The following is a 12,930-nucleotide window of genomic DNA, read 5'->3' as shown; positions in this document are numbered from 1 at the left end:
TCAAGGGGTGGAATTAAAGAGCAAGTCAAAGGTGAGAGGAAAGTTGTGAGGAATATTCTAGGGTGAGATGGGTAACACCAGGATCTTGGAGGCATTAAATTTAACCATATTTCATCTACCCATCTGAGATAGTCTATCCAAGTCAGAGTTTACTGAGGAAGTTGTGTTCAGATGTGATGAAAATCAAGTAGGAGAAAAAGGAGCAGAATTGAAGTATGGGGAGGAATGTAGTGTTGAGTTGTCAGTGTATCAGTGCATTTGGTTATTTGTGGAAGACAGGAAATCATTGATAAAAGGAGAAAAAGTGCAGGGGAAAGGACAGAACCTTGAGGGACACTGCTGCTGATGGACATTGGGGGAGGCTGATCCATGAACAACCATGGAGATAGATCAGCCAGAGAGAAAGGTAGATATGAGGGAGCAAGGAGAGGGAGGGAAGCCAAAAGAGTAAAGTTTAGAGATGAGACCCCAATGCCAAACCTTGTCAAAAGCTTTGGCTATAACAAAGGCAAGTACACAGGATTCCCCCAAATCTTTCAGGGATGATGACCAGACATTAGTAAGATATGAAAGAATATTACTAGCGGATCTCTAACGGAAGCCATACTGATGATCAAGAGAAGACGGTGAGATTCAAGATGTCTACGAATATGGGAGTTGAGGAGGGATTCAAAGACTTTGGAAAGCTAGTTCGAGGGGTTAGAATGGTCAGCCTTCTTAGGGATGGGTGTACCAATGCATGCTTCTACAAAGGAAAGTTCTGGTTTTTAAACAGAAACAGAATAGGTATGCAAACACAGGTGCAAGTTCTGATGCACACTCTTTCAGTATATAGAGATGGATGCCATAAGGACCATAAGCCTTGCTTGTGTCCTGAGAAATAAGCATTTTTCACACATTCCAAAAAGAGATTACAGGGAGGGGCAAAGGATTAATAAGAGGAGCATCGGAAGGTAAAGGAATGTTTGAATCATCCAAGGTGGAGTTAAAGGAGTTAATTTGTCTATAGGAGATACAGTTACAGTACTGACTAAACAGACAATGGAAGGAATGATGGGATGACAGAAGTTAGAGATGCCCTTGGCTGAAAACCAGAAAGACATATCAGTGGATGACAAGGAAAGGTTATTGTGCATCCTCTGAATATACGAATGCTTTGCCTCTGATAACATAATTGCAATGATTACGGACAGTGACAAATGCTGCATGGAAGTCAGAAGGAGAGTTTTCTCAAGAATGATATGCTTGATCCCTTGCCTGAATGGCTTCAGAACAGGAATGGAACTCCCTCAAGTGGGTGGTCACAGCAATAGTCTCCATATCCAGTGAACTCCAGTGCCACTTCTTAGCCTTCAGTGCCTCACCCTTAAAAGGCAACTCTAGTGCAGTGTCTGCAGAGGCTCATACCTTTTTTATATTCAATACATACTAAATGATAAAGAAAACACAGCTATGACTAAGTAATTTGAATAAAATTTTGCACATACCAGTAACAACAATTTCATGATAACAAGATTTGTAAATGAAAAATCCCTATCCTTATTTTTCATCACAATCATTATCAATTTCGTGTATCATAAACAATCATCCACAAGCTGCTGCTTAACTATTTAATGGCCACTAATTAGATGGAAATAGGCCAACAAACATTCTCTTTAGCTTTATAAAAAAATCTACATATATTTTGCAATCTAATACACTACTTGCTATATGTAGAGCATGCATATCAAGCAGAAAATCAAGCAAACATTTACATCACTGAAGTCTTCACTCTATTTCATGAGAATTAAAAGAAACTAGAGGAAAGAGCAATCCTGTCTCACTTTACAAGTGCACAACATGAAAACACCATTTCTATTTTACCTTTTGGTCCCTGATGCATCCTCCAAGTCTACAGCTGGTCCAAGATGCAATCTTAGGCTAAAAGGCACAATTGGTCCACACCATTTGTAATACACTGACACAATCAATGCTGTTTTCCACTGTATCCCACAAACAAATAATCTGCAAAAGATAATGCAAATGATCTAAGGCTAAAAGCTTCTCTAGGACCTCATGAAATTTTTAGGATCTGCCAAAAGACTAAACTATCTATCAATGTAATTCTAATTACCCTCTTCATATCTTTTTCTTAGTAACCAATTGATCACAGAAAGTAATGCCTACATTAGAATTGGGCCTATAAACAACACTTGACATCTGTATAACAGAAGCAAAATTTTCTCAATACAGTCCCATCTCAACATGCTGGTATCCATTCCTTCTGCAAAAGCACCAAACCCCTCCCATTCAAATCATCCTATAACTAACCGTCAAATTCCATGCAAAACACATAGCCCACCATACAGTACCTATACTATAAAATAGCACACCTCTCTATATGTCCCCAGTCTCTAAACAAAGCAAGAAAACCGCTAGATGTACGCAAGTGGGTAGACACAATGAGGAAGTTTCCAGATGCATAATCAACTAACCCCATACACAGCTGCCAATAATCAATTCATCAATTTCCTTGGAAAAATAAACACTGTTGAGCCTACTATCAAGCTGCAAATATCTTTGTTAAAGTATACAAAAAAGACTTCCAAAGATAAGTTACAAAGCCTGATGATGCCCAAAATATATTGAATTCCATGAAACACTGGCATCCATAGGTAATCATCCTTACGCACCTGACTGTAGCTGGACAGGCTGTGGTTAGCCCTAAGCAACCCCCTCCAGTGAAGGCTTCATTTGTCACAAGGCTTAGTTGTGCATCCTCTCCCTCCTAGGCAACAGAAAACAAAATCATATCAATGATGTGTCTATTATCAATAACAGTACATATCTATTTATCTTTTATTATCATACTTAATCGCCATCTCCCGCATTAGCAAGGTAGCACAAGGAAACAGATGAAATAAAAGCCCAACCCACCCACACACATATATTATGACAATTATTTAAACTGTTAAATAAAGTCAATTTTGCAATATTTTCTGCTCCTTTGCATCGTATTTACTGGGTATGAATCGGTAGCTGAGGGCATTACTATATATTTTCCATGATTATTTCAAGTATAGAAGTGTTTGAATATCTTATGTTTCAATTTTGAAACAAAAAGTTTTTTGAGCTAAGAAATCTGAACTATCACCTTCTACTTTTGGCATTTTTCTCCAAAAAATAGATTTTCTTTAAAAACTCATTATAAGTTGTATTTTTCCTGCTCAATACAAATCTGGTGTTGAAATATTGTTTGGTCACCTTTATGACATTTATTTAAGCTGTTAAATGAAGTCAATTTTGAAATATTTATCATAGAAAATATATTGTAATGCTCTCAGTTACCGATACATAATTTGTTAATACGATGCAAAGGAGCAGAATATATTCTAAAATTGACTTCATTTAGCAGCTTAAATAAATGTCATAAAGGTGAAAAGGAGCAGAATATATTTCAAAATTGACTTCATTTAACAGCTTAAATAAATGTCATAAAGGCAACTAAACGATATTTCAACACCAGATTTGTATGAAGCAAGAAAAATACTTCTTATAATGACTTTTTAAAGAAAATCTATTTTTCGGAGAAAAATGCCAAAAATTGAAGGTAATAATAGTTCAGGAGATTTTTAGCTCAAAAAACTTTAGTTTCAAAATTCAAATATAAGATATTCAAACACTTCTATACTTAAAATAATCATGGAAAATATATCGTAATGCTCTCAGTTACCGATACATACCCAGTAAATACGATGCAAAGGAGCACAAAATAGTTCAAAATTGACTACATTTAACAGCTTAAATAAACATCATAAAGGTGACTAAACGATATATCAACACCAGATTTGTATTGAGCAGGAAAAATACTTCTTATAATGAATTTTTAAAGAAAATCTATTTTTCAGAGAAAAATGCCAAAAAACTTTTTGTTTCAAAATTGAAACATAAGATATTCAAGCACTTCTACACTTGAAATAATCATGGCAAGTATATCGTAATGTATTCTCCACACCCATAAATTCCAAATACAAATCCATCAGTTCCTTTAAGTATTTCTCACAAGCATTCTTTTTAAAAACAAGTGATCCACACACCTTCCACCACTCCTGAAACCACACTGCTCCTCACCAATCTGATGCTCACGTATATGCCTTCATCCTCTCAATCAATACCCTCCCATACAACTTAACAGGTATACTCAACAAACCTATATCTCTGTAGTCAGAACACTAAACTTTAACCTTTATTCCCCTTGCCTTTCTACAGCAGCATTATACAAGCATTCTGCCAATCCTCAGTCACCTCATCATGATCCATACATACAATGAAAGTCCTTACCAACCAATCAACAAGACAGTTACTCCCTTTCTTAACAAACTCAACTGCAACACTATCCACTCCAGCCGCCTTGCAGCATTTCATCTTATGCAACACTTTGAACACCTCTTCTTCCTTCACCAAACCACATTCCCTGACTTTCTCACTTTGCTCACCACCCTGACCAAAAGACCCTACATCTGCCACTCTATCATCAAATACATTAAACAATCCTTCAAATTAATCACTCTATCTCCTCCTCACTTTACCACTAAATGTTATCACTTCCCTTTTTATCCCTTTCACTAATGTTCCCATATGTTGTCTCGCACATTATTTACCTCCTTGCAAAACACCTTATTCTCCCTAAAGTTTACTGATACTTGCTCACCCCAACCCTCATTTGGCCTTTTTTTCAACCCTTGTACCTTCCTCTTGACCTCCTGCTGCTTTCTCTTATACATCTCCCAATCATATGCACTCCTTATCTGTAAGTACTGCCCAAACACCTCTCTTTTCTCTTTCAGTAGCAACTTTACTTCTTCATTCTATCACTCAATACCCTTTCTAATCTGCCCATTTCCAACCTTTTGTATGCCATATGCATCTCTAACACATGCCATCATTGCCTCCATAAATACCTCCCATTCCTCACCTACTACCCTCATTTCATTTGCTCCAACCTTTTACCATTCTAAACTCAATCTCTACAGGTATTTCTTCACACAAGCCTCTTTTCCAAGCTCACTTACTCTCACCACTCTCTTCTTCCCAACATTGTTTCCTCTATTTCGAAAACCTTTACAAATCTTTACCCTCGTCTCCACAAGACAGCGATGAGACATCCCAAATATATACAAGCAATCATTTCTTTAAATGCTCTTCATACAATGTCGAATGAATGTTTTATTTCCTCAGTTGTTTTTTCTCTTTCTCACCCACATGTGACAACCAGCATTCTGTCCACAAACATACAATCTCTCATTTACTGGCATTCTGTCCACAAACATACAATCTCTCCTTATCATACATAACTCTTAACATCACTTAACTCATACAACTCATTCTTTGTAACTTTAGATTTTCCTAGATTTGTCTTTTGGCAAAATGTTAAGAGCAATAGACAGAAATAGTAGGAAGGAACAATTAGGCAGGAGCATTAGGGGGAAACACTAAGTAGAAGTAGCAGGTAGGAACAAAAGGCAGGGGCATTAAGTAGAAGTAGTCAGTAGGAATATTAAGCAGGAGTCTCCGTAAATAAATACTGCACCAGAGAAGCCCTCAGTTAGTGGCCTGTTAAGGGTGAGGCACTAAAGGCTATTAAGTGGCACTGGAGTTCACTAGTTATGGAGACTACAGTGCACGGCCATCCCTTGAGGGAGTTCTAAATGGAAACATGTGTCGGAGATATAAACAGATAGATAGAAAGGTGATTTTTACATTGAATGAGTAATGAAACAGTTAGAAAGGCTATTTTGGAACACAATCTCTGCATACAGCAGGGTAGGATGAACCATTAGGTTGACAGCAGGCCAACTGTCATGCTCAGGATTTGAACCTGGGCAGGACTGTGCATGACTCATGGTCAGCAACATTAACCACTAGCCATAGAAGTTTTTCCTTTAACTTTAATTCACCAATATAAGCAAGTCTTGTGTTACCTCTCATACTGAAAGTTAATGATACTGTAATACCATCTGATAATGGCAGCAAACACTTACATCAAAAGGTGTACTATCCTATAACATTTCAAAATATACTTGTATATCCATTCAGACTATCACATGAATGAAGTTAGTATCATAAGAGGAACTCACCTGAGACCACATAGGTTGGTGCTGCTGCTTACTTAGGTTATGCCAGGGATCATGGCTCTCTACCTGAAATGAAAAAGGTACACTTAATACTACATGATAAGAATTGCATACACTGATGAAGCCCTCTGAGAAACAGAAGATATACTTAAAACGTGATCAGGTAACATTGATAGTCCAAGTATCATTCAAATAGAAAAGTCGATGATTTTCTTTCCATCTAAAGGATATCTTAGGTCACATATATACAATACTTCCATTTATAGAATAAAATCATCTTAAAAACACAACCATCCTGGCCAAAGGAGACTATGTTTAACATGTATCACAAGATGTAGTTTTTACAAAGCAAGCTGGATCAGGAATCATTCCACAATAGCTTTATTTCTCTGTGGGTATGATGAACACCACTGTTATTTAAGTACTTACAAAAAAAATTCACTTCCAGTAAATTGAGAGACTGCATGTACCAGATTCAACTCACGGAATTTGGAACTGAGTTGATGGTAAACTTTGTTTTTGGACAAAATTGCTTTTCTTGGCTTAAGGGAGTAACATGAAAAAAAAGGCCTCATTTGCACCAATTTGCAAAAATCTACTTTTTATCCATCATGGATAATACACTAAAACCAGAGCCTATCATCTGCAGTCAAATAAAAAAAATACTATCAAATGATTTAGCTTGACCACTTCATATGCCCTGGTTCAATCCACTTGCAACATGCCACTCTTCCCATATACCAATTTTAATCCAATTTTTCTATCCCATGCAAGCCTCTCACCCTCCTGGATGTGAATTCAGGCCCTAGTATCCCAAATCTGGCATCCCTCACTATATTTTCCCCATAACTCCCTCCATTTTTGAAACATATTTCTTCTAAGACAGTATTTCTCTAAACGTCAATCATTTTCAGTACACCCTGGTAAGTTTTCTTAACCAGACCATGCTTACTACCACACCTCTGTTACAATGTCATTTGTTACTCAATCAACCCATCTCTATAACAACAGGAGTAGCTGAAATCAACACAACATATATGATTAAGAATACACTAACAAAAATACTTTGCTTCAATTCCATCAACTGATATCATTTGCACATCCACAGTAACATACTACATCTAAAGGTATTTCTTCATTCTCCTAATTTACTTGCTTTTCACCTACGCAACACCAATCTCTATGTTTCTGATCTCATCCACATCCCACCAGCCACACACCACACACATCATCCATACACATGAGTAGTGCTTCAGTAAATACTTCCGATTGCTCACCCACCTTCTTTGTATCATTTATTTTCATCCTATGCCAATCCTCACTCAATCACTCTTGGTACCTCTATATACAGGTTTTTCTTGAATCTCACTCACTGTCCCAAGTCCCTTCAGACACATATCCTTTTATCTTTCCTAAAACTAAACTTTCACACTTGTTTCCACCAATAAATAGGCAAACATCCTACCAGTTATCCCTTAGTACATTCAAATCAAATATCCTCTCTCTCATGCCTCTGAACTAATACATAAACAAACAATGCTTACTGACCCCCTACCACACTCATCCACATAAATTCATGTATGCAAGCAACCCCATTCATTAATCCTTTTTCTATACACAACTCAACAAACTGTTCCCCATTTTCATTTCCACCATGTAACTTATGCCCATAAATTATACCCTCAACTGCTACATCAGCCACTCTCACACTGACATAACCATGCATCAAAAGTGCCTTGGCAACTTTCTCAGCTTTTCTCAAAAAGCACCCTCTTCTTAACTCTTCTCACTACCAGATGCATAAACACTAACAATCAGCTACCTCTTACAGTTTACTTTCATTCTTACCAACATTAATCTTGAACTCATTTTCTCACCCTCTATACCACAGTCTTACAGCTCTTTCATTATCTAAAGTGCCATCTCATTTTTGCTCTTGTACCTTCACACTAACCCCAGACCTGCCCCTGAAGAAAAAAAATACTGACAACTACTCCCCGTCAGAACCATATCATCCAAGTGAGTCTGCATTGGTTACCCTTATGGTGCACATGAGATACGTGGGTAGGTTAGGTACCTTTCTATCCTCAAGGATAGAAGACATATGTGATTAAAGATAAAGAATCAAGTGAATTATAGATTGTCAAGTCTTAAAAGTGACAGAAAGTTGTGCTTGCGGACTTTGTTCCTCCAATTTACAAATACATAAGGTAGAAATGAAAGAAAGGAATTTGAGCTAAAGAGGGGAGCATGACAACGGCTGCAGTGCTAACTCACTACAATGCTGATATTACTCCTCCCTACAACAAGGTGGTAGTGCCTCCCTGGCTGGTGCCTGCCTACCAAATGCTACATACAATACAACCAATATTATATGAAAGTGCAAGTAATTCAGTGGGTAGTGCTATCATGTACTGGGTTTTCACCTGACATGAGAGAAATCAATCATCAACTTCATGCAGTATTCAATCTCGCTACTAATTCTCAATATCTGCAATATCAACATAAGCTCATTTAAGCAAAATCTTCCATGGCTATCTTAACAAGATCAATGCATAAATTAGTTAGCCAGGTCCCTCCGAGTAAATGCTCTCACTCAAGCATTAGCATCCACCAGAATGAATTACAAAAGACATTTTACAACCACTGGTACATTACTGCAGGCTAAAATGAAATCTCTTTCCAACCTGTATCACACATGCCACTTCTATTGTTCTACTGATTTGCATTCTATGCAGACTGAAACACACATAATTAACAGAACTTCTAAATATCCTTACCTTTCCTCTGAAAAAACATTTTTCCCCAAAACCTTGACAAAATGATGTTCGGAAAGGTAGGCACTGAGGCCCATGATGTGCAAGATATGGTGCCAAGGAATTCCAGAGCTTCTTTTCAGCTTCCACAAAATCATCTTGGGTCTCGTATGTCCATCCTTGGGCAAAAATGGCCACTGACAAATTATGACTTCTTGCCACATCCATTGCCTGATGGTAAAATTCATAAGCCAGTAAAAAGCAATTATCAAAAATTTTGATATATGCCTTCAGATTTCACATATTCATTCATATATATGAAGCAGAATTTCAAATATGCAAGGTTGCAATACACTATACTAAATATGATTGAATACATTCACAATTGCAAGCAAAGCATCAGGCCCTATAAAACTTTCCATGGTTTACCTCAAACGCTTCACATGCCCTGGTTCAATCCACTGACAGCACATAGACCCCAGTATAGCACATCGTTCCAATTCACTCTATTCCTTGCATGCCTTTCACCCTCCTGCATGTTCAGGCCCCAATCGCTCAAAATCTTTTTTATTCCATCCTTCCACCTCTAATTTCGTCTCCCACTTCTCCTTGTTCTCTCCATCTCTGACACATATATCCTCTCTGTCAATCTTTCCTCACTCATTCTCTCCATGTGATCAAAACATTTCAAAACACCCTCTTCTGCTCTCTCAACCACACTCTTTTATCACCACACATCTCTTTTACCCTTTCATTACTTGCTCGTTCAAACCACCTTACACCACATACTGTCCTCAAACATCTCATTTCCAACACATCCATCCTCCTCCGCACTATTCTATCTATAGCCCATGCCTCGCAACCATATAACATTGTTGGTACCACTATTCCTTCAAACATACTCAATTTTTCTTTCTGAGATAATGTTTTCGTCTTCCACACACTTTTCAATGCTCCCAGATTGTTCGCCCCCTCCCCCACCCTGTGACTCACTTCTGCTTTCATGGTTCTATTCACTGCCAAATCCACTCCCAGATATCTAAAATACTTTACTTCCTCCAGTTTTTCTCCATTCAAACTTACCTCCCAATTGACTTGTCCCTCAACCCTACTATACCTAATAACCTTGCTCTTATTCACATTCACTCTCAGATTTGTTCTTTCACATGCTTTACCAAACTCAGTCTCCAGCCTCTGCAGTTTCTCACCCAAATCAGCCACCAGCGCTGTATCATCAGCCGGCCTTCATGTTCCGTAAAACTTTCACTACCTCTTCTCTGTTTACCATATCATCTTCTCCCTGAACCTCTCACTTCGCACACCACCTCGACCAAAGCACCCTATGGTTGCCACTCTATAATCTAACACATTCAACAAACCTTCAAAATACTCACTCCATCTCCTCACATCACCACTACTTGCTATTACCTCCCCATTAGCCCCCTTCATCAATGTTCCCATTTGTTCTCTTGTCTTACGCACTTTATTTACCTCCTTCCAAAACATCTTTTTATTCTCCCTAGAATTTAATGATACTCTCTCACCCCAACTCTCATTTGCCCTCTTTTTCACCTCTTGCACCTTTCTCTTGACCTCCTGCCTCATTCTTTTATACATTTCCCAGTCATTTGCACTATTTCCCTATTTGCACTATTTCACTAATAATCTTACTTCTTCATCCCACCACTCACTACCCTTTCTAATCTTTTGCACAAGCCATCACTGCTTCCCTAAATACATCCCATTCCTCCCCCACTCCCTTTACATCCTTTGCTCTCACCTTTTTCCATTCTGCACTCAGTCTCTCCTGGTACTTCCTCACACAAGTCTCCTTCCCAAGCTCACTTACTCTCACCACTCTCTTCTTTTCTGAAAGCCCCTACAAATCTTCACCTTCGCCTCCACAAGATAATGATCAGACATCCCTCCAGTTGCACCTCTCAGTACGTTAACATCCAAAAGTCTCTCTTTCACGCGCCTATCAATCAGCACGAAATCCAATAACGCTCTCTGGCCATCTCTCCTACTTTCATATGTATACTTATGTATAGCTCTCTTTTTAAACCAGGTATTCCCAATCATCAGTACTTTTTCAGCACACAAATCTACAAGTTCTTCACCATTTCCATTTACAACACTGAACACCCCATGTACACCAATTATTCCCTCAATTGCCACATTACTCACCTTTGCATTCAGCGACAAAGTATAATAAATAAAACATATATATATATATATGTGGTGTGAGGTGGTTTGATCGAGTAAGTAATGTAAGGGTAAGAGAGATGTGTGGAAATAAAAAGAGCCTGGTTGAGAGAGCAGAAGAGGGTGTTTTGAAATGGTTTGGGCACATGGAGAGAATGAGTGAGGAAAGATTGACCAAGAGGATATATGTGTCGGAGATGGAGGGAACGAGGAGAAGTGGGAGACCAAATTGGAGGTGGAAAGATGGAGTGAAAAAGATTTTGAGTGATCGGGGCCTGAACACTCAGGAGGGTGAAAGACGGGCAAGGAATAGAGTGAATTGGATTGATGTGGTATACCGGGGTCGACGTGCTGTCAATGGATTGAATCAGGGCATGTGAAGCATCTGGGGTAAACCATGGAAAGTTGTATGGGGCCTGGATGTGGAAAGGGAGCTGTGGTTTCGGGCATTATTGCATGACAGCTAGAGACTGAGTGTGAACGAATGGGGCTTTTGTTGTCTTTTCCTAGTGCTACCTCGCACACATGAGGGGGGAGGGGGATGTTATTCCATGTGTGGCGAGGTGGCGATGGGAATGAATAAAGGCAGACAGTGTGAATTGTGTGCATGTGTATATATGTATGTGTCTGTGTGTGTATATATATGTGTACAGTGAGATGTATGGGTATGTATATTTGCATGTGTGGACGTGTATGTATATACATGTGTATGGGGGTGGGTTGGGCCATTTCTTTCATCTGTTTCCTTGCGCTACCTCGCAAACGCGGGAGACATTCCTTGCCCGCCTTTCACCCTCCTGCATGTTCAGGCCCCGATCACTCAAAATCTTTTTCACTCCACCTTTCCAACTCCAATCTGGTCTCCCACTTCTCCTCGTTCCCTCCACCTCTGACACATATATCCTCTTGGTCAATCTTTCTTTACTCATTCTCCCCATGTGATCAAACAATTTCAAAACACCCTCTTCTGCTCTCTCAACCTCAATCTTTTTATTACCACACATCTCTCTACCCTATTATTACTTACTTGATCAAACCACCTCACACCACATATTCAACGCTCCCAGAACTTTCACCCCCTCCCCCACCCCATGATTCACTTCTGCTTCCATGGTTCCATCCGCTGCCAAATCCACTCCCAGACATCTAAAACACTTCACTTCCTCCATTTTCTCTCCATTCAAACTTACCTCCCAACTGACTTGTCCCTCAACCCTACTGTACCTAATAGCCTTGCCCTTATCCACATTTACTCTAAGCTTTCTTCTTTCACACACTTTACCAAACTCAGTCATCAGCTTCTGTAGTTTCTCACACGAATCAGCTACCAGCGCTGTATCATCAGCGAGCAACAACTGACTCACTTCCCAAGCTCTCTCATCCATAACAGACTGCATACTTGCCTCTCTTTCCAAAACCCTTGCATTCACCTCTCTAACAACCCCATGTATAAACAAATTAAACAACCATGGAGACATTACACACCCCTGCCGCAAACCTATATTTGTATATGAGCAAATGGACCTTTCTTCATCTGTTTCCTTGTGCTACCTTGCTGATGCAGGGAACAGCAATCAAGTATAATAATGATACTGTGTGATATATGTGTGTCTATATGAGTGGATGGGTCTTTCTTCATCTGTTCCCTGGCACTACCTCGCTGATACAGAAAATGGGAATGAAGTATAATAAATACAAATATATATCCCTGGGGATAAGGGAGAGAGAATACTTCCCACCTATTCCCTGTGTGTTGTAGGTGACTAAAGGGGGCAGGAGTGGGGGGCTGGAAACCCCCCCTCCTTGTATTCAAATTTCTAAAAGAGAAAACAGATGGAGTCAAGTGGGGAGTGCTC

At 39.0% G+C, this 12,930-nt stretch overlaps 1 protein-coding gene across 6 annotated transcripts in view; it reads right to left on the bottom strand.

Annotated features, from left to right (window-relative positions):
• The window catches only part of ENGase (cytosolic endo-beta-N-acetylglucosaminidase), a 45,860-nt gene that overhangs the window by 9,866 nt on the left and 23,064 nt on the right, over window positions 1-12,930 (bottom strand). For 5 of the 6 annotated variants that reach the window (XM_071671764.1, XM_071671763.1, XM_071671766.1 and 2 more), the window contains exons 7-10: window positions 8,894-9,100; window positions 6,117-6,179; window positions 2,673-2,767; window positions 1,864-2,004 (exon numbers count right to left, since the gene is read on the bottom strand). In XM_071671764.1, the coding sequence (XP_071527865.1) occupies window positions 1,864-2,004; window positions 2,673-2,767; window positions 6,117-6,179; window positions 8,894-9,100 (506 nt within the window). The remainder of the gene's footprint in view (window positions 1-1,863; window positions 2,005-2,672; window positions 2,768-6,116; window positions 6,180-8,893; window positions 9,101-12,930) is intronic. The other variant, XM_071671767.1, reaches the window with a different exon arrangement.

Source organism: Panulirus ornatus, chromosome 17 (genome assembly GCF_036320965.1).
Source record: "Panulirus ornatus isolate Po-2019 chromosome 17, ASM3632096v1, whole genome shotgun sequence".
NCBI lineage: Eukaryota > Metazoa > Arthropoda > Malacostraca > Decapoda > Palinuridae > Panulirus > Panulirus ornatus.
Note: the sequence above shows the minus strand (reverse complement) of the source record. Positions and strands in the feature narration are given on the sequence as shown.